Source organism: Hippoglossus hippoglossus, chromosome 12, assembly GCF_009819705.1.
Source record: "Hippoglossus hippoglossus isolate fHipHip1 chromosome 12, fHipHip1.pri, whole genome shotgun sequence".
NCBI classification, from domain to species: Eukaryota; Metazoa; Chordata; class Actinopteri; order Pleuronectiformes; family Pleuronectidae; genus Hippoglossus; species Hippoglossus hippoglossus.
In genome coordinates this window covers 8,291,854-8,313,458 of record NC_047162.1, presented here as the reverse complement: position 1 = coordinate 8,313,458, position 21,605 = coordinate 8,291,854, and the positions used below count along the sequence as shown (strand labels likewise).

The window sequence follows — 21,605 nt, the reverse complement described above, 5'->3', positions numbered from 1 at the left end:
TTACTCGGTAATTCATATAATAATCTGCCCCTTATTGGATGTTACAGACCCCAACATCAATAGCTCAGGTTGAATTTATTTCTATGCCACTTCAATTTTTCATGTCCATATTTGACAGAGATTGTTAAACAACTACTACATCTAGTCTAGACCGTTTCCATTTTGCTAACCACTTTTTAGGAAATGAAATATAAACCAAGGACATGGAAAAATCTATGTAATTGTACAAAAAGGATTGCTTGTATGTGTGTGGGGCTTTATGTAACCCCTCCACCCCTCCACCCCCACCTCCCCTGCAGATTATTAAGCCTCTGCAGTGGCTGCACCAGGTGTTTGTTTCTCGCTGCACTAATGTGCCTTATGTAACGGCGGATTTAATAACTGGTTGCATTGTTAAGTCTGGGTGGTAAATGTTATTGCATGAATTTCACCATCTGCCCCACTGCATGGGAGTCTGTGTGTGTCTGGAATCTAAATGTTCATACGTGACAAACGGAGCAGGGGAGTCACCGATGTACGACCTGTTTGCTCCTCACACAGCTGGTGCGGCACGGCAGGGTCATCCCCATGCTTCGCTAGTGAGGTCATCTAATGCGACATCCACATTCAGCAATCCCTGTCTTCTCTAATCTCTGGCATTACAGACCTTAACCGCCTGCTGTTGCCGTGCCTGCTCACAGAAAAACCCAAGTTTTTAATCCGGCCCACAGCACAGAGCACTGGTAGTAGTCGTAGTAGTATTTGATGTCTTTCATGTGTAAACACATTTTGTTCGACGTGTCTACCTCTCATTGATACCGTTAAGTATTTCTGTTATGGCACATTCAAAGAAAGCCTACAAATCAAAGAACAGTCGCACATCAAACAACAGACATCTGCAGATAACAGCTGTTCTTATTCAGCCTTTTGGCAGCATCAGATTGTTCTGACACTCCCTCCTCTGCTCTCCTCCCTGCAGGCAGTATGAAGGAGCTGATGAAGGTCTGGTTGGCGCTGAGCTGCTCCTCCAGAAGCAGGAGGAGGAGGTGCAGCGGCTCCAGGCCCACCTGGCCAGCAGGCTGTCCAGGGCTAACCTCTACTCCGCAGACGAACCCCTGGCCCCATCGCGCACCTCCATGCTCGACCTTCGAGACCCCCTCTATACCTCTTCTGTGCCACTCCGCAAACCCAAGGTCTGCACTGCTCATGACTTAAAGCAACACTATGCAACTTTTGCTGATCAACACTGGCTTCTGCAGACACAAGTGGCAATTCTGTTGGTCTGGGAGTTTGAGTGGATAAGCATTTTTCATTTATAGAAAACAAAACCTAGAAATTGCTTGACCAGTGCGATGCCTGCACGGACAAATGGTGTCTAATCCTCGTGATCCCCGGCTTCCTGTAGCTGAGGTGTTGTCACTAAAACAAAAACACAAGATTTTAAAAGGTTTACTCACTGAACATTGAGCAGGAATGGTGTCTACTAAGTTTGAGGGCGTTGAGTAGGAATGACAGCGGCACCATTCTCCCTATTACAAGTCAGTGTACCATCAAAAAGATTTCAAAGCTGTTATTTCGATGGTAAAATAGTTTCATTATGTTTGGATTAACAGACACAAAGATATCTTTATGGAGTTGTCAGCTTAGAGGATCATTTAGTTACTTAGGCCATTCAGCATTAATTTGATTTATACACAAAACTTCCTTTGTAACTATGGAGATGAAGACTACACACACATGACGCAGCCAACTCCAGAAAGTGGTTAAAAGACATCATTTCAACACACACTCGGCAGTGGGAACTCCCTGGACCCGAGGCCTGACTCTCAATTGCTTGAAAGTTGTTTATGTTGGAATATTTGATGATGGATGGACAATTTTAATTTGCATGAGCTCACTGGCAACCAGGTTGTTGATACTGTGCTCACTGGATGTTCTGTTAATACAAACTGCTGACTGGAAGACATAATTCACGTCAGCATCCTTATGTTAATTACAAATATGTGGGTTGTGGGACATATTGGATTTTTTTGGGTACGGTCTGATTTATCCAGCCTGCTATTGCCAATTTTGAAAATGTGTTCGTGCAAAGGGGGTAAACGTAGCAACAACTCTGCGGATGTTAGCAGTGCATTCAAATAATTTAGGTTGATTGTACTTCATTGCACTAAAGGCAAGACATATTTGCTGCAGTGTGTTTATGGCAGATTTTAAAATGATTTAATGTTGCATGTGGGGATTTCCAGTTCGTAAAACAAAATTCTTTAACCTGAATTAAAGGAATCTTGCTCGTCCACTGCTGGTGAGACTACACAACAGAAACCAAACACAACAAAAGCATCGCATGAGCTGCTGTCATTGACTTTTTGTGACAGGAGCAGCTCATAAAACTGGTTTGAACCAGGAGTGTTAGTGTTCCCATGAAGATAGGAAGTGACAAATGTTTCACAGATGTTTTGTATCTTAGATCAGCATTCACAACCGAGGATGAAACGCAAGCAGTTGGCATAATTCCATATATGAATATTAAATGTATGAAAACAAGTCTCAGGTTGAAAACAATCCTTCAGCATTTTGGTTCAAATAAAGGTCTCCCTTTGACACTTGCTCTTTATCTTTGCACCAATGGCAGAACTTCCTTGGGCCTGAGTTCGTGAAGATGTCCAGCGAGCCCTGCGTAGCCCTATCTGTTCCCTCTTCAATAATGGTGAGGATGTAAATCTGTTTTTAGAACCGATGATCTCTATGTGTGACAGGAGCTGCTTTATTTACCCCTTACAATTCGCCACTCCCTCCTTTTTCCTTTTCTGCACGCAAGAAACGTGGGAAGATAGAGGACGTGCAGAGAAAGGTGGGTGTGGTACTGCTGAATGGCCAAAAGCTGGAGCTGAGCTGTGACATCAAGGCGGTGTGTAAAGACGTCCTTGACATGGTGGTTGCCCACATCGGGCTTGTGGAGCACCACCTCTTCGGCCTTGCATACCTCAGAGGTACAGTATGTTGTACCTGTGTACGTCTGTGGTTAGAGGTGGTCAGGTGTGTGTGTGAAGTTATTATTAGTTACACCCTGTAAGTTCAGTCTCGGATACTCTCACAGAAGAAAAGAGTCCAGGGTTCTGCATGAAAGCATCACAAAATGTGTCCTAGAGAAGATACTTCCTTCTGAAAGGTTAAAACTCTGGGATTATAAATCAATCATATTAGATGTCACTTGATTAGTTTAGTTCAAAGGTTGATGGTCTTTTAATTTCCTACACTTGATGTCTCATTCAAAATGTAAGATCAACGCCTGCGGTACTTCACTGATTGATTCCCCTTCATTCACCTACTCCACTCTCTCTTCCACAAATTCCACTCGCAGAAACTGAATTTTTCTTCGTCGATCCCGATGCCAAACTCTCCAAAGTGGCCCCAGACGGATGGAAGGAGGATCCCAAGAAGAAGAAAAGTGACGTGCCTTTTAACCTTTTCTTACGCATCAAATTCTTCCTTGAGGATATCGGTCTCATACAGTGAGTATCTGGGTTGGTTTCTTTGTTGTAGAACACTACACCCTGATGTTGGCATATCAGTTGTTAAATAAACAACTTTGTTTCCTGTGGCTAACAGGCATGCCATGACCAAACATCAGTACTATCTACAGCTGCGGAAGGATGTCTTGGAGGAGAGGATGCGCTGCGACATAGAGAATGCCATGGTACTTTCGTCACTGGCGCTGCAGAATGAATTCGGGGACTACCAATCTGAGGTAACAAATTTCTACTATGCATCTCGTCAGCTAATAATATTTTTGATCATTATATTGAGTGTATACTATTCGAGCAAATGTGAAGTAAAGAAAAATATATATAAAAGTTTAATATTGTTTTAATCAAAATAAACTTCATGAAACAACAAATTAATGCTACTAACTTCTGTGCCTTAGCTCCATGGGAAGACCTATTTCCGACTGGAGCACTACCTGCCTGCATCCATCCTGGATAAGGTGGACCAGGCGACCCTCAAAGAGGAGCTGCCTAAACTTCACAGGAACTACTACGGAGTGTCTGAGTTGGAGGCAGAGTCTGAATTCATTGAGGTCAGCATGACTAACGTATACAGGAATCAAGTCCCAATATGTTCTCAGTTATTGCCACACTTCTCATTCGTCATATAGTGGTTTTCAGCTGAACTGCTTATTTTGTGACTAACGTGGTGAAAGTTTCAAGTGCACCAAATGGCAGGTGTTTCAGGAAGGAGTCAAATTTGGCAGCAGAATAAAAAATACATTTTAGTGTCCTAAAAAAAACTGCATTTATTCTGTCTTTTCATATGGTGCTACTGAACTTTACAGGCTTCTGAGAGAGCTCTATTTGATACATGGCACTGAACAACATCATATAATATATATTGGATTACTGACCCAATGGAAAAACCCCTAAAAAGCTGTAGCATTTCATGTAGTATATCTCAGCACTGTGGGCTTTTGAGTATTAAAGACTCCCTGTATTGGTCGTCCTAAAGGTGAGCCAGAGGCTGACCGAGTACGGAGTCCACTTTCATCGGGTGCTTCCTGAGAAGAGGTCTCAGACAGGCATCATGCTGGGCGTCTTTTCCAAAGGGGTGCTCATCTTTGAAGTCCTTAACGGAAACCGTACCCCCGTGCTAAGGTTCCCCTGGAGGGATACGAAAAAGATTTCCTTCGCAGTATGTACCCGTCTCTGTTATCAGAAATAAAACTGTCACTCTGCTGCACATGCAATTTATCCACTGTAAAAGAGTTTAGTCTGTCCTCACTTTCATTTATGTGTTTAACTTGTCTCCCTGAAGAAAAAGAAGGTTTGCCTGCAGAACACATCAGATGGGATCAAGCATCTGTTTCAGACAGACAGCAACAAGACGTGTCAGTATCTGCTCCAGCTCTGCTCTGATCAGCACAAGTTCCACCTGCAGATGAAGGCCCGCCAAAACAACCAGGAGCTGCAGGACTTAGGTAGGAGATACAGAACAGAACACAAGGCTCAGACACCTGTAAATATTATTTTACTAAGAAGTTACTTAAAAATCCCAGAGAGAAACATTCATAAAGTAGACCCTAAAGTGACATGTGCATACAAATATAAACCTTCTGAAGATGACAGCTGCATGTGTATATTTGCCATCTGGTGTCAAACACCATGAGTCCTGTCTGATGTCTGTTTAAGTTTTATTTCTACACATCTATTCTTATGTAGGGTGTCGATCAAACATGTCTGGTTGATATTTAAGTGATGGTTTGTCTTTTCAATGGTGTATTTCTTGGTTTGATCTCTTTTACTGAGACCAGGGTTAGGTCTTTGAACTACGCTGCAGCCAGCCAGCGGGTCAATAGGATCCGGCTTCACTTTTAAGAGCTATCAGATCTTTATATACAGTCTTTGGTCGAGACGTAGCCATAGTGATTAAGATGGATATATCCAGAAAACAGATTTAATTACCAGTGTAGAGGTCAGTACCTAAATATCTATCCAAACATTAATTATCTCAGACTGCTTTCTACAATAATAAATTAACATGTCATTAAGACTTATTATTATTATTAACAGTTCACTCATTTTCTGGTTTGCATTTCCTTCCCGTTAATCAGAGAACTCCCCCCTGAGCATTCTGCAGCAGTCTCTTGACCGTCGCAGTGGAGACTCAGTGGGAAGGACGGTGAGCTCAGGCAGCCTGGCCCCCACCTTATCGACGCGCTCCAACCCAGACCAACTGAAGAGGATCTCGTACTCGGAGGTGGCCCTCAACAAGGCGCCGTCCGGCCAGATAATTGTCCAAGACAAACTTTGCTTCCCGGGGTTCAATCCCGTGGCCTCCACGTCCCTTTCCAACCCACGAACAATGAGCCACTCTCACCACAACCTCGGGCAGATGCCGGAGTCTCCAGAGTACCGAGGGGCAGAGTCACATCGTGGCCAGTCGCACGGCGGACCGAGTCAGCCACAGCCCAACCAAGTGGCCCCTCACTTCCAGCAACACCAGCGAGCCAGCTCAGACACTGACTCCCTGATGCACCAACAGGACAAGTGAGTTTAGAGAAGTAAAATGATTGATGTCCAAATACTTAAGTATATATGAAAACAGTAGCACTAACTAAAATGTCAGACTACTTTGCTATGTGACTGCTTTCTCCTCCATCAGAACTACACAGAAACTGGACTAAAGTTAGGCTGTTTTTACTTCACTTGTTCCAATCAGTCGTCACCCTGTGAAGTTTTCACTATCAGAGTCTCTGAGCTCACTTCAGGACAGAGGTTACTAAGTTAAGACTCGTTACCGGGGCTTTGGCTCTGTTGTACACTACAGACACACAGAAAACTCTAATTAAACCTCTGGAGGTTTGTGTGCGTGTGTGTGTGTTCTTCCAAATGTGCCTCTGTGTTGTTGTGCTTATCTGTGTGTCTTCCTGTTGTCATCAATAACAAACATGTTTTTTACGCCAGTTGCTCCCTCTGGTGTCAATTTTACAGATGACGTGGGATTTTAAATTCAATCGGATTCTGTGCATTGAAAGACATTTACAGACCTAAACATTATTACCAATCACTTTTTGATTCCTCTCTCCTCTTCCAGTGAGGAAAGTTTCAATCGTCTCCTCTTGCTCGCTCTCTCCCTCTCAGGTCATTCAGCACAGCGTCCTACAGCAGCCCGACCTGGAGCCTCAGCATGTCCAAGAAAGAATCCGACTCTTCTTCCATGGAGGACAATGGCCAAGCTTATGTAGTAGGTAAGGATGCTCACCTGTGAGGAATGATGCTTTTCACTGGTGAAGCTTGTTGTTGTGTAGAGTTCCTACCAGGAAAATCCTCCCATATAAATCTATTTCATGTAACGGCAGTTCTGGTAGAGACTCAGGATATATTTAGTCATGTGTTTTTCCTTTTACTTGTACTACTGCTGCTACTGTGGCTGACTTGCATCATCTATATTATGGAAACCAGAAAAAAAGACACCTATATTATTGCCTTTAAATTGGCAGAGAGAGACATGCAGTTGTCATTGTTTTGTGTAGTGCAAAAAAGCCAAAGCACGGCCTTGCTGATCTCTTGTGCTCTTCTTCCAGGCGTCAGTATGAACAGCTCCTCGGCCCCCCCCCTCAACCCCAGCCTCTGTTAATGGTAGGTATTTAAATGTTTTATTCCTCTCATTTCCCACACATGCAAAATGCAGTAAATATCCCACCACTCTCCCCCATCACTCATTTCATAACATTCTTAATCCTCCCCGTCAATCTGTTGAACCATATGTTGATGGCGGCACAGCCAAGTACGGATATGCGAGCCCAAAAAAAGACCCCTAAACCACAGTTACATAATTTTAGAATTAAGTCTCTGTCCGCTCGGTGCAGCCTGCCTGCGGAACTGAACTCTGGCCCCGCTCCCACCATTTAATAGCTTCATACTTGGCACTGAACTCGCGACCTTCCCTTTCATCCAAGCTTAGACCATCTTTTCAGGCCCATTAGCCAATGGTGCTAAAGTAGGGGCCATTCAGCCTCACTGTTTGCCTGTCTGAGCTGATTAATTATTACAGTGCACATACTCCAATGCTCTCTGAGTGGCCTACCGTAAATCCCTTGTGAAATTAATTCACCAAATTTCCACTGCCATATGCCTCGGTCAAAAAACGACTGAGCTCATGCAATGCATTTATGGTATCTCCCAGTAAATGCCATGTGTCTTTGCTTTGCATAGACTCCCTCATGAAAAAGCTCAATGCCTTACCGTCCCCAGAGAGAGAGATCACAACTGTAAACCTGAAGAAAGATGTGAAATATGGCCTAGGTAAAGTGAAACCCTAAATGCATTTTCTTGAAATAACAACTTAGTCTTTTTGTTTTTCCACTGATATATTGTGTTTGAGAGTGTGAGCATGGTGTTTATATCTGTTTCTGCTTGTACGTGCTCTCCAGGGTTCCAGGTTGTTGGAGGGGAGAACTCTGGTCGTATGGATCTTGGTACCATCATTAGCGCCATCACTCCTGGGGGTCCTGCTGACGTCAACGGCTGCCTCAAACCTGGTAGGCCTCTGCTGTGTCTCCCTCGCTCTCCTAAATGGGTGGATTGAACTACTTTTTTTACCCCCATGTCCATTTATGTGTTGGTTGGTTTGTAAGCAAGATAATGCAAAAATCTTGGTGAAGGATTCAGAATGGCTCTGGGAAGAACTCATTTAGTTTTGGTGTTGATCCAGTTCAGGTTTTTTTCTTTGCTTAAATATTGCGAGATCAAATTTGACATTTTCACTGATTTCCCAGTAAATAATTAATCGATCTTAATGAAAACATATCCAGCACATTTAAACAACTAATATTTATGAGTGTGTGCAATTTGGTGCAGCTTGATCAATTTAAGGGAGACTATTTGTCATTGGTAGAAGTATGCATTCTACTGAGTGCCATTGAAAATGTATTTCTCTCTTGCCACACTTATTCGTCTTCCATGCGAGTGACAGCTGTAATGTTGACGCAGGTGACCGGCTGATCTCTGTGAATGAATTAAACCTAGATGGGCTCTCTCACGCCTCCACACTTGAAATCCTTCAGAAAGCTCCGGATGACATTACTCTGGTGGTGTCACAGCCCAAGGAGAGGCTTTACAAAGGTAACAGCAGGGACATGAATGAATTGTTACTTAAGATGTGGATCATAGTTGTTTCTTGTTGTCATGTAAGGATTGCATCACACACATCAGTGTTTTCTCTTTCTTTTACTCCTGGCATCTAAAATGGTTCTTCTTGGTCTTCATTTTAACAGATTCTTCTTCAGGCCATGTCCCCTACCAGGCCAAGTCTTCACTGACTGCACTTAGTTCTGCCCAGAGACGAGAAGTAGACGTTGATATCTCGTCAGAGGAGCAGATGGAAACGAGAAGCCCCAGCCCTCCACCCGATAGTCCTCGTCCACCATCAGCTGCCTCGTCCACGGTCCCCCAGCCCGCCAGCTTCAGTTCTCAGGACTCCAGGATGAGCGCTTTCGCTAAAATCAGCCAGCCCCCTGTTAACGGAGTTCAGCAGTGCCTAGATAGAGTTGCGGCTGTTCCCACAGTTGCATCCACTGCCCAACATCTAAGACCAGAACCTAACATGGACGTGGATCCTGCGCCGCCGGCTCTGCCTCCCAAAACCAGAAAAGCTAAAGTGTTAGAAGCTCCCAAATTTTCCGAGCTCTCCGACTGGGGGGATTCAGACATGGATGAGGAGACGTATTCCAGTAGTCAAGAGAAACACAAAGTCAAAAAGGTGCGACCATTGTGTTGATGAATTCATTGCTGTACATTTTATTTTACATGGGTACGTGTCTAATTAGGCAGATTTATAATTCAAACTCAGAAGTTTTTTTTATCCTGGTGCAGCAAATACAAATCTACTTTCGTCAGTGGAATAGGAGAAAGAATGGTTCTTCCGTAAACAAGCATCGCACGTTACCTGTCAGATGCTTGGCACAACTAACTGCCTGTTGTATATAAACTTGGCCTATCATGGCATTCACAATGTCAATGCCAGGCAGTTTGTTACTTGAACACTGCATGTCTTACCCTGAATGTATGATCTGCTCGTTATGCAGTTCAACTTTCTCACTCCCCCTTGTTTCTCTCTGCATGTTCCAGCTTGTGATAATTCCACTTAATGCCCTGTTCTTTGTTTGCAGGAACACATCGTGGAAAATGTAAATGGTAATGCCCCAGGGGTCAATAGTCTCCGTCCAGGAGAACTATTTGACATTGAGCTGTCGAAAAAAGACAGCAGCCTGGGCATAAGTGTCACGGTACTGTTCGGCAAGGTTTTCACCCTCTCTTGTTTTTCCCCCTTTCCCCCCCTCATCTTGTCACTTGTGTATGTGTGTGTGCGCCTTTGTGAAGTTGTTTAGATGTTGCTTGGTTTGGTTTGCTTATGTTACGGTGGGTGTAGTCAGATCTAGAAGCTCTGGTGAGAGTATTTGTCCATCAAACTAATTTTGCATCGCATCTTTATGTTTTTAATCATGAGGCATTAAAAGTCCCATTCACAGTGAGGAGCATGGACAATTTAAACAGGAGTGAGCTTTCTCATGGCTGCTTACTAACTCCAAAGAGCTTTGCCACTAATATGCCACTAACATCATTTCTTTTTAACAGATTTTCAACGCTGTATTGATTGGAATGGATTAATGTACTCCATAACAGATCACTCGACTGTGTGTCTTCAGACCAGGATTGCTGCCAGATTTGTGTTTGTGTTCAGCATAATTACTGATTGAGTGTCGTGTTGCATCAGCAAGACAGTCACTGAAAACTAAACATGAAATTCACCTCAAGATTATCGAAAACTAAAAGGGCACTGAATAGAAATTAACATCATTGTTTAGATTTAACCTCAGTGATCTTGTCAGTAACATCACAGTGGAGGATTTTTCATTTCATTTACAACTAAAGTCATTATTGTGAAATGATAAACGCTTTGTTTAACTGTTGCATTAGGGGTAATTAAGAAAATTCAACCAAACCACAAGATAAATAACCATGTTGGTTGTTAACTAGGTTTAAAAAAGCAGCATTATGGTTCCTGGCACTTGAGGCTGTTGGTGAATATTTTGAGTTGGGCCATTACCAAGTTATTCTAAGGACGCCAGTTTTTAACCATGTTTTCAGCCATTAAGTCACTTTTTCTGACACGTGAATGTTAGATACATTCTTGTCCTCAAAGAAATAGTGCATTCAGAGTGAGTGGGGAAACCAGGACTGAACATTAACTGCTGAAAACATAAATTTTCATTCTGTTGGAACAAGTTTTACCAGTGAGGTCAACTTTCTAATTTCTTAAATCACACGAGTCAAACGTTTCTCCACACATTTTGGCTGATCTTAGGAATGCAGGTAAAAATGAAAAGCAGATCGCTGATGCATTTCGATCAGCGTGTTCCTTCTCTTTAGTTCTCCACATGGACTGTTTACCTGTGGGCAACCAAAGCCTGCTCAAACGTGATTGGTCAAACCAGAAACGTTTATTCCCATGCAAAATCTTTTTTAAAGAGGGAATGAAGCAGCTGACACCCCAGTAGCTGTCAGAAATGTCAGCACTTGCAAACGCTACCAAAATCAGTCAGTTATTGTTCACCGTTCATAAATACAAACCATATATACCATAATATACCAAATTCATACTCTAGAACCAACAGCAAAGACGAAGCATTTATCACAAAGCAAATGTAACAAAACCCTCCACACCTCACATCAACCCCCATAGAAAATACAAGTCCAACTAATTTCTCTTTGTCCGACTAGACTAAGAGTCGTGTGTTGTTTCTCAGGGCGGAGTCAACACAACCGTTCGTCATGGAGGCATCTACGTCAAGGCCATCATTCCGAAAGGTGCAGCAGAGCTGGATGGAAGGATACAGAAAGGTAAAAGCCTGGACACTCACGTCACAGATAGTAATGTGTCTTAAAGCGACACAATGCAACTTTTGTATCTGTAAATAGCAGCTTTAAAATTATTTTGACTTGGACTGGGGAGAATGGTGCCGCTGTCACTTCCACTCTTCACCCTGAACATCTGTTCTTGCTCTATGTAACTTTGTTGAGTGGGGATGATCTGTGAGAAATGTGGAATTGACAGATAGTCACAGCTTTAACTGCCAGAATCAGGCCCAGCAAGTTCAAGAGAAATGCTCAACTGTTGAGATGAAAAAAAACCTAAGAAGTCATTAAAAACCAGCGTTTATCTCGTGTCTTTTGGTGTGTTTTATTTTTTTACATCAGCAGCTTCTCTAATCATGGGTAATGCACTTGTATGTCAGTTCAGTGAGTGGGACTACGCAGTCGGAGCGCCAGAGGTTGATAATCTTAGATTTTTCTCTAAATGAAAACCCCTCAGACTCAGAGCCCAACAGAATGAATCACCACATGGGGCTACAGAGGGCGCTGTTGTTCAGTAATACTTACATAGTGTTGCTTTAACCACTCTGCGTCTGTCCCGTACTCAGGTGACCGCGTGGTGGCCGTCAATGGAAGGAGTCTGGAGGGAGCCACTCATCAGCAGGCGGTAGAGGCTCTCAGGGACACTGGGCAGGTGAGCCATGACATTTGCGTTGAGTGTCTTCCCCACAAGCTGTTCATTCACCCCCGGCTGGTCGGTAACACTACGTAAAACATTTGCTCCCTCAGACAGTGCACTTGCTGCTGGAGAAGGGTCACCCGCCTGCAGACAGAATCCAGACTCCCCTCACAGCTCAGCGCACTCCACCTCATGCCGGCAGCAACCGAGAACAGGCCAAGAACAGAGAGCAGCCGCCGGAGGTCAAAGTGAAACCAGAGTACAGCTTTATCACAAAAGGTGAGGTGACACAATAAAGGGTCATTACAGTGCACTCAAAGGAAACCCCATTGTAGTACACCAGACATAAGTGTTTATTTATTTTCTTTAACAGTGTTACAAAGATTCTTTCTTCTACATGAGCAAAGTAACTTGGTGTAGGTCATTTAATTTGAAAGCAGATGAGTGTGTGTACAACCCATTAGCAGCTCACTGCTGACTATTTAGATCTCAGCATCTGGTCTGCATGAAGGACACCATCACACTGCTGAGTCGACACAGCCTCTACTAGTGTAGCACTAGGAGTAGTACTAGATGCTATAGAGCAGCTTCTCTGAATAGTTGCACAACATTTTTCTACTCGTCCCGGATTAAAGGCAGCTTGTGCTCATCCACATTCACACTTTTCTTACTGTCAGTTTTTCAATTTGTGTCCTTGTCTCCACAGACAACGTGTTTGAGGTTCTTCTCCTGAAGAACACGTCAGGGCTGGGCTTCAGTTTCAGTCGAGAGGAGAACATCCCCGACGAACCCCCCCCCGGCTCCAGCATGGTGCGAGTTAAAAAGCTGTTTCCCGGTCAACCGGCTGCAGAGAGCGGCCGCATCAACGTGGGCGACATCATCATGCGGGTCAATCAAACGCCCCTGAAAGGCCTCTCGCAACATGTACGTCCGACGGCTTATCCCTCTGCGTCACAGCTTGATATGATAGAAAGAAGGGTTGTTTGATAATTATTTGGAATTGTGTGTGTCTGCACGTAGGAGGTGATATCAGCTTTGCGGGGAACAGGTCAGGAGGTGACTTTACTCCTCTGTAGACCTGAACATGGTATTCTTCCTGAGATGGACAATTCAGCCGTGGTGAGTCAGTGAATTAGATTCTTTTTGACCCTTACTACTATGTTGAACTTTCAAGCATCACCAGTTGCTCAAAACATAGTTTAAATGTTATTTATTTCTCCTCAGACACCCATGCCATCACCCCGAAAGCAGGTGTTGACCCAGGTGGAGCCCAGTCCGAGCATAGGCAGGACGGCCTCTCCGCCGGCTCTGCAGGCCAATAGGAATCAGGGCGCCGTGGAGGAGGCCCTGGAGAGGCTGCTAATCAAAACCCCCGGCCGACGTAACAGCTACAGCGACAGCACAGACGGGGATGAGGAGGTGGAGGAAGCCTTCAGCCCGAGCGCCATCGAGCACAGCAGGCAGACATGGGAGCAGAGCCTCTACCACACCCCCGGCAGCAACCTGGGAATGGGACGCTACGACAGCACCGGTCACCTGGACGAGACCACTCACTCGGCCTTCTACTCCCCAAACATGCAAAGATCAGACTTCAGCAACAGGTACCTGATCATTGTTGGATCGATGGTCATATCATTTGTGTTAATCAGTTGTTCTGGTATATTATATGAAATTATCTTTGTGGTTGTTTTCACAGGCATCCATCATCCCCTGTCACAGCTGATCTGGAGTCCCCCTCCCTACCGATGCTGTCCTCCCGCTCTGCCCCAAGCCCAGATCCACTACCTCCTCCACTGCCTCTGCCCTTAAACCTCACCATGTCTGGCAATGGACAGGACATAGAGGAGTTTGTTCCGGTAAGAACAGAGGAAGTGAAGATCCTAAGGAAGCCTGTGAAATCTTTCCAAGAAAAGGTTTAACTACACTGTGCATCGCAAGATTTACTCATTCCAGTAACTTAGCTTCTTCTCTGTTGTTAGGAGGTTGAGCTGAGTGTGTCCTTGATGAAGTCAGAAAAAGGCAGCTTAGGCTTCACCCTCACCAAAGGTAATGATCATGGCTGTTACATCCATGACATTGTCCAGGATCCAGCCAAGGGAGACGGACGACTCAGGCCTGGAGACAGAATGATTATGGTACGAATTCTTCACTCACCCCTCGTTCATTTGGTATCAATCTTCACGTCTAACTCCCAGCGAGAAACCAAAAAAAAGGTTTTCCATAATACTATATGTGTAAATCCATAATTGAATCCTTTATTTTCTATCTACAGGTGAACGACACAGATGTGAGTAGCATGGGTCACACTGAAGTGGTCAACCTGGTGCGTGCTGCCCCTCGGTTAGTTGATTTAACTGTGGGGAGGGTCCTGGAGGCTCCCAAACCCCCCATTGAAGCCCACTTGCTGCCGGACATTTGTTTCAAGGACAACCAAGAACCACTGGGTGTGTAAACAGCCCGAAATCAAGGCTCCATATGTCCACTGTTTATTGGTCTGGCTTTAAGTCACACGTGAACTGCTCTTCTCCCCTTCCCATCCCCAGGTTTGGTTCTGGACGGCGGCAGCGACAGCGTGTATGGAGTCTTGTTTGTAAAAGACATCCTGCCAGATTCACCGGCCTTCAATGAAGGCAGCCTGAAACCACTCGATTTAATCCACTACATCAGCGGCGCTCCCACCCAGGACCTGACACTCAGCGAGAACGAGAGGCTGCTGGAGCTCTCCCTCGACGACCTGACGCTCAAGGCCACAAGGTAATCTGCACTAACACAAAATGACAGGTGTAGCCTAAATGGAATTTTTCACGCTGAGTTGGTGTTGGCATCACAGAAGGTTATTTTTAGCTGAAGATACTTTACATGCCATCATTTAAATAACTTGACTTTTTTTCTTCTGGCTCAAAGGGATGGAAAGCCTGTTTTTCCATCTGGGCAGAAAGGTTTCTATTTTCTCGACAACATCAGCCCCAAGGTTTCATCCAGCATGAATGGTACGTTTCCCCTGAACGTGGCATCTGTGACTTTTTAACTGAGTCTTTTATTTTGCATATAATAACAACACTATTTTCTATTAAAGGTTTTCTTACAGGGGAGGAATCAAGAGATACAGAGAGTCTCGCAGCACTTTGTCCCTTAGAGGTGGGTTTAAATTAACTGTTTTATTTTCTTAATGTATATTTATTGCGCATTATAGTCTGTTGTCATACTTAAATTAAAACATTCTTCTGTTTCATTTATTGTTATTTCTGTTTATAACTCCAAGCAAGTGGCTAGAAAAGTTGTTGGTGTGTCTATAGTGAAGGAAAGATAAATACATGTTGATCGAGACATGCATAACAAGATCAATATTCTTATTTCTTAAATAATATGATCACTATCATTAAAAGCATGGCTGTTGGCATGAATCTAAGGTTTTCTGGCATGTTTTGCTCAGTTTTGAATCATGAACTAAAGGGGATCATATATGGTTGTGTAATGTGCAGGAGGAAATTATACAGCTGGATCTGGACAAGCCGCAGGCCGGAGGTCTGGGTTTCTCTGTGATCGGAGGGGAGAGGGGGATCTTTGTGAAATCCATCACTCCAGGAGGGATAGCAGAGTCCTCAGGGGAACTGCAAGTGGGAGACAGGCTGCTGAAAGTGAGTGATGTTCGACATTTGATGCTCATTTGCATGTTTAATTATAATTACTTTACTGTTGTCGATTTTTTTGGGGGGCTGTCCTCTTTAATGAGTAACACAGCAAATGTCCCCATTGTGGGACTAATACAGGATTATCTCATCTTATCTTATTAGTACATGTAATTTTATTAAGAAAGATGTAATAGATATTATCTGTCGAATGTCTGCTAGATGCTTCCTCTGCTCACACCTTGACTCTAATTAGAGCAGATACAGGAAATAGAAAACATTCATTCTAGTAACATGTGCTTTGTAGTGTTACAGTGCCTTGCATAAGTATTCACCCCCTTTGGACTTTTCTACATTTTGTCATGGTATAACCACAGATTAAAATTTATTTCATCGTGAGTTTATGTAATGGACCAACACAAAATAGTGCATCATTTGGAAGTGGGGGGAAATATTACATGGATTTCACAATTATTTACAAATAAAAATCTGAAAAGTGTTGAGTGCATATGTATTCACCCCCTTTACTGTGAAACCCCTAACAAAGATCTGGTGCGACCAATTGCATTCACAAGTCACATTTGCAAGTCACATAATTAGTAAATAGGGTCCACCTGTCTGCAATTTAATCTCAGTATAAATACACCTGTTCTGTGACGGACTCAGAGTTTGTTGGAGATCATTACTGAACAAACAGCATCATGAAGACCAAGGAGCTCACCAAACAGGTCAGGGATAAAGTTGTGGAGAAATATGAAGCAGGGTTAGGTTATAAAAAAATATCCAGAGCTTTGAACATCTCTCTGAGCACCATAAAATCCATCATAAGAAAATGGAAAGAATATGGCACAACCGCAAACCTACCAAGAGGAGGCCGTCCACCCAAACTGAAGAGTCGGACAAGGAGAAAATTAATCAGAGAAGCAACCAGGAGGCCCATGGTTACTCTGGAGGAGTTGCAGAGATCCACAGCTGAGGTGGGAGAATCTGTCCACAGGACAACTATTAGTCGTCTACTCCACAAATCTGGCCTTTATGGAAGAGTGGCAAGAAGAAAGCCATTGTTGAAAGGGATCCATAAAAAATCCTGTTTGGAGTTTGCCAGAAGCCATGTGGGAGACACAGCAAACATGTGGAAGAAGGTGCTCTGGTCAGATGAGACCAAAATTGAACTTTTTGGCCTCAATGCAAAACGCTATGTGTGGCGAAAACCCAACACTGCCCATCACCCTGAGCACACCATCCCAACAGTGAAATATGGTGGTGGTAGCATCATGCTGTGGGGATGCTTCTCTTCAGCAGGTACAGGGAAACTGGTCAGAATAGAGGGAAAGATGGATGGAGCCAAATACAGGGAAATCCTTGAAGAAAATCTGATGCAGTCTGCAAAAGACTTGAGACTGGGGCGGAGGTTCATCTTCCAGCAGGACAATGACCCTAAACATACAGCCAGAGCTACAAAGGAATGGTTTGGATTAAAGAATGTTAATGTCTTAAAATGGCCCAGTCAAAGCCCAGACCTCAATCCAATAGAGAATCTATGGCAAGACTTGAAGATTGCGGTTCACAGACGGTCTCTATCCAATCTGACTGAGCTTCATCTTTTTTGCCAAGAAGAATGGACAAACCTTTCCATCTCTAGATGTGCAAAGCTGGTAGAGACATACCCCAAAAGACTTGCAGCTGTAATTGCAGCGAAAGGGGGTTCTACCAAGTATTGACACAGGGGGGTGAATACTTATGCACCCAACAGATGTCAACTTTTTTGTTCTCATTATTGTTTGTGTCACAATAAAATTTATTTTGCACCTCCAAAGTACTATGCATGTTTTGTTGATCAAACGGGAAAAAGTTTATTTAAGTCTATTTGAATTCCAGTTAGTAACAGTACATAATGGGAAAAAGTCCAAGGGGGGTGAATACTTATGCAAGGCACTGTATGTGTAATAAACTAAGTGTCTCTTGATGCTCTGAAACAACCCACAGTCCTCCTATTAAAGGTTTTAATCCTTTGTTGTAGGTGAATGAAGAACTAATGACGGGTGTGTCCCACACCAAGGCCGTCACCACCATCCGTAAAGCTAAAGGCCTGGTGCATCTCATAGTGTCCAGACCGCCAGACCAGAACCCAAACACATACATCGCCTATCTACCCATCAACTCTGACATGTGCAATGAAAACGCAGGTAAAACCATGACCTAAAATAAGAGATCTTTAAAAAAAAAAAAGAAATGCTTTTTCCGTTTAGGAAAGTTCTCAAGATGTAATTCTGTGTGTCCTGTTGCTGCTTCAGATCTGAGCGAGGACAGTGGGGTGAAGACGAAGCTGTGTTCTCCTCATGATGAGACGAAATCTGGCGGCTTCCCTCCCATACCACCAATAGGTAGAGTCCACAGCATAGGCTGGAAGATTTACTGAAACTCTCAATGCAGCAGTGCTGATACCTTTGTAATTTTACTAAGAGCATTGTGAACTTTACAAACTAGATGACATTTCCCTGTTTCCCAAACAGACTATGAAGATGATCCCGAGCAGAGGAGGGAGGCGGAGCACAGCGCAGATTTCTCTGAGGACACAGACTGTGACGGCTCTTCTTTACCTGAAGACTCCCCTGAGGTACAACTCAAACCAGCCAAACTCTATGAACTCATATTTTGATCATATCTGATGGTTCTTTTAAATTATTATTTGTTACTGATTTTAATTTTTTTATAATCAGAGTTCAAGAAAAGCGGAATGGCAAGAGGAGAGTGTTGACGACCCAAGAAATGAAAAGTACGATTTTGACTTTGGATGAACACCTGTCACATTTTTATATATACACTTTATTCACTTCCAATCACTGCTTGTGTTTTTAGAATAAACAGCTATCTGCAAATGAGCGCTGGACAGCCAGAGGAGGATGAAATCACGTGGGGAAGTGATGAATTGCCGATTGAGAACATGAACTCCAAATCAAGAGAGGGTAAGACCGACTTTCTCCAAACTGTGGATTTTAAATTTGATTTTAGAAGGGGAGTTAAAACTACTTGTAAAAGAAGATAAAATCTAGATTCACGCATTCAATTTGAGAGCATTGATATATTGGTGTACTAAGTGAAAATGTGAATGAATTGTCTGGTTATAGAGGCCATGTTGTCCTGGAAAAAGGATAACAAACATCGGCATGGTAAACATTTTTCAAAGTGGTATATATCCTTCATTTTGTGCCAGACGGCCCAATCATCACAGAGGACGAGCTGACGTCTCTGCCGCTGGTCAAAGTGGTGCCTGACGGCCAGTACACGGGACCGAAGCTCAACACGGTGGTCCGCATGATGAGGGGCCTCCTGGAGCAGAAGGTCCCGCTGCAGGAGTTTGAGGTAAGAAGCTACTCTGAATGTCGGCCGCATGTAAATTGATTGGGATTCATCTGGTTTCAATAAAGTTTTCTCCCTCGACAGAATCTTCAAAACCTCCAGCCGCTGGATGACTGTTTAATAGGTCAGACGAAGGAGAACAAGAAGAAGAATCGCTACAAGAATATCGTTCCCTGTAAGAAAAGTATCTTGTCTCATGTCTTGAAGGTTTTTCCAATAAATGTGCAAATGTTGCACATAGTTTGAAATGTGATTTTTAACGCGTTTATCTCTACCAGTTGACACCACCCGAGTTATGCTGGGCAAGGAAGGGGGCTACATCAACGCCAACTTTGTCAACATGCCGGTGAAGGATGAGAACTTCATGTACATCGCCTGCCAGGGACCTTTGCCCACAACTCTGGGCGACTTTTGGCAAATGGTTTGGGAGCAGAAGTCCAACGTGATCGCCATGATGACCCAAGAGGTCGAGGGCGGCAAGGTGAAGTGTCAGCGGTACTGGCCGGATACGTCGAGGACGGCAGAGATGGTGGACGACAGGTTACAGGTCACGCTGATCAAAGACCAGTATCTGGACAACTTTGTCATCCGACTCATTGAGCTCAAAGACGTCCTGGTAAGCTCATGTCAATTTAAGTTTGACATTTTTCTTCTAATAATTTAAAGTTTTTATACATGTTTAATGTGTATGTTCCCTCCTCAGACCAATGCGATCCAGCTTGTGACTCATCTGAACTACACGGGATGGCCCGACCACGGGACGCCGTCACAGCCCGAGCAGCTGCTCACGTTTATTTCCTACATGAGGCACGTTCATCGGTCGGGGCCGATAATCACACACTGCAGCGCCGGCATCGGTCGTTCAGGAACCCTCATCTGTATAGACGTGGTTCTGGGTCTCATCAGTAAAGATGCTGATGTAAGTTTTACTGTCTTTACCTTGTTTACGAACATATTGTCAATAATGAGGCTTCTATTCTTATTTGTTCTGTTCAAGATGATTAGAATCTTTTTTGTTTTGTAGTTTGATATTTCAGATGTCGTCAGGAACATGAGACTTCAGAGGCAGGGAATGGTCCAGACAGAGGTGAGGTTTTTTAATTTTTTTTAAACCTTAACCCTACTGTGCTCTCTTTGGCTACATCCACACAACTATATTTTAGTTTTAAATACCACCAGCGGTGAAGGCAAATCATTACTAACACGTTCCACATCATCGTTGCTCCAAGTAAAATTCTTAATCTTCCTTTTCAACATTGCTGCACCTTGTTTGTAGTATTTTCTGGAACTAGGCAACAAACTGCAGAGTACGTAATCAGCTTCCTGTTTACACCGACACACACGTACCCAGTGTTCATGAATAATAATAAAGTTAATTTATATAGTACTTTTCCGAAAACAGGTTTACAAAGTGCTTCACAGACATAAATACTTTAAATACATGCAGTGCAATATTACCAATTTAAATAAGTTGATGCAAGAGACAATGGATGAAATAAAGCAAACAAAGCTAAAGTTTAAAGAGATATAATAATAATAATAATAATAACAATAAATATGATGTATTTGTTACGTGTCTCTTAATCTGATTATAACCTTGGTTTACTTTTATTTATTCTTGTGTTTATCGATGATTTATTGTAAGTTCTCCCTGGGTGCTCACAAAGGCACCATGAAATAAATTGTATTATTAGTTCATATTCATTATAAGTATGGGTGTAGCCTTTGATTCACATGTTTTCTCACACATTTGTCCTCTTTTTTTCCCACAGGACCAATATATCTTCTGCTATCAAGTGATCCTCTACGTCCTCAGATGCCTTCAAGCAGAGGAAAGCATCTCGGGATAGTAGACGCCACATATCGACACCGCGTGCTGGGCGACTGTTACAACCAGAGCAAAACTAAAATGCAGAGTTGACACAGGCAGAAATTGCCAAATTTACACTACATGTTTTTAAAATGCCTTAAAATGTTCGGTTCCTCGAGAGCAAATCCTTTTAAGAAGTCTATATTTTTATGTTTGCTTTTTTGAGTTTTCTCTCTTTGGCTGCTACTCCCTCTCAATGCATTTACGAGAACTGCTGATTGTATTTCCTGTCGTCACCTACAAGAGAACACTTATGTTTTTTGTTTTTTTTTCAATTCTTGGATATTCTAAAATAATTATAAAAGTGATCAATGATCTCATATTTTATGTGGAACAAATTTGTACTTGTGTATTTTGAATCCTATTTTAATGCTGGAACATGCCTTGACAGAATACTATGTCAGTATTTGCTTTGTAAATCTATTTTACAGTAATTGCTCACTGCCTGAGGTAAATGATGAAATTAAAAGTGTACATATTCATCTCCTGAAAATTAAACTGGATACATTTTAAATGGTACATAGCAGACATTTTCATTTAAAATTGTTTTTTCACTTTATTGCACGTCACCTTTTGGAAGAGTTTTGAAAATGACCAAGAAACATGAGCCTTATTGTTACCATTCATGCTTTGTAGAGCAAAGTTTCCATCACTTTTCAACCTTGTTCATCCAAACGTTATAAAATCATAATCTAGCTCACATGAGGAGGAGAAGCTGC

At 43.0% G+C, this 21,605-nt stretch overlaps 1 protein-coding gene across 1 annotated transcript in view; it reads left to right on the top strand.

The window, feature by feature from the left end:
- ptpn13 (protein tyrosine phosphatase non-receptor type 13) overlaps window positions 1–21,414 on the top strand; it is a 45,250-nt gene extending 23,836 nt beyond the window's left edge. Inside the window, 41 exon segments of the mRNA XM_034603201.1 lie at window positions 959–1,172; window positions 2,612–2,686; window positions 2,798–2,969; window positions 3,341–3,491; window positions 3,589–3,727; window positions 3,905–4,057; window positions 4,483–4,665; window positions 4,789–4,951; window positions 5,585–6,020; window positions 6,615–6,721; window positions 7,058–7,086; window positions 7,088–7,112; window positions 7,689–7,778; window positions 7,907–8,014; window positions 8,466–8,597; window positions 8,750–9,234; window positions 9,644–9,760; window positions 11,282–11,375; window positions 11,957–12,042; window positions 12,138–12,306; window positions 12,734–12,951; window positions 13,048–13,146; window positions 13,252–13,628; window positions 13,724–13,883; window positions 14,007–14,162; window positions 14,300–14,471; window positions 14,571–14,781; window positions 14,932–15,017; window positions 15,104–15,165; window positions 15,510–15,665; window positions 17,677–17,842; window positions 17,951–18,040; window positions 18,170–18,273; window positions 18,377–18,432; window positions 18,516–18,622; window positions 18,871–19,019; window positions 19,101–19,191; window positions 19,295–19,632; window positions 19,720–19,935; window positions 20,041–20,103; window positions 20,789–21,414. Of these exon segments, the coding sequence (XP_034459092.1) occupies window positions 959–1,172; window positions 2,612–2,686; window positions 2,798–2,969; window positions 3,341–3,491; window positions 3,589–3,727; window positions 3,905–4,057; window positions 4,483–4,665; window positions 4,789–4,951; window positions 5,585–6,020; window positions 6,615–6,721; window positions 7,058–7,086; window positions 7,088–7,112; window positions 7,689–7,778; window positions 7,907–8,014; window positions 8,466–8,597; window positions 8,750–9,234; window positions 9,644–9,760; window positions 11,282–11,375; window positions 11,957–12,042; window positions 12,138–12,306; window positions 12,734–12,951; window positions 13,048–13,146; window positions 13,252–13,628; window positions 13,724–13,883; window positions 14,007–14,162; window positions 14,300–14,471; window positions 14,571–14,781; window positions 14,932–15,017; window positions 15,104–15,165; window positions 15,510–15,665; window positions 17,677–17,842; window positions 17,951–18,040; window positions 18,170–18,273; window positions 18,377–18,432; window positions 18,516–18,622; window positions 18,871–19,019; window positions 19,101–19,191; window positions 19,295–19,632; window positions 19,720–19,935; window positions 20,041–20,103; window positions 20,789–20,866 (6,283 nt within the window). The 3' untranslated portion in view covers window positions 20,867–21,414.
- The last annotated feature ends 191 nt before the right edge of the window (window positions 21,415–21,605 follow it).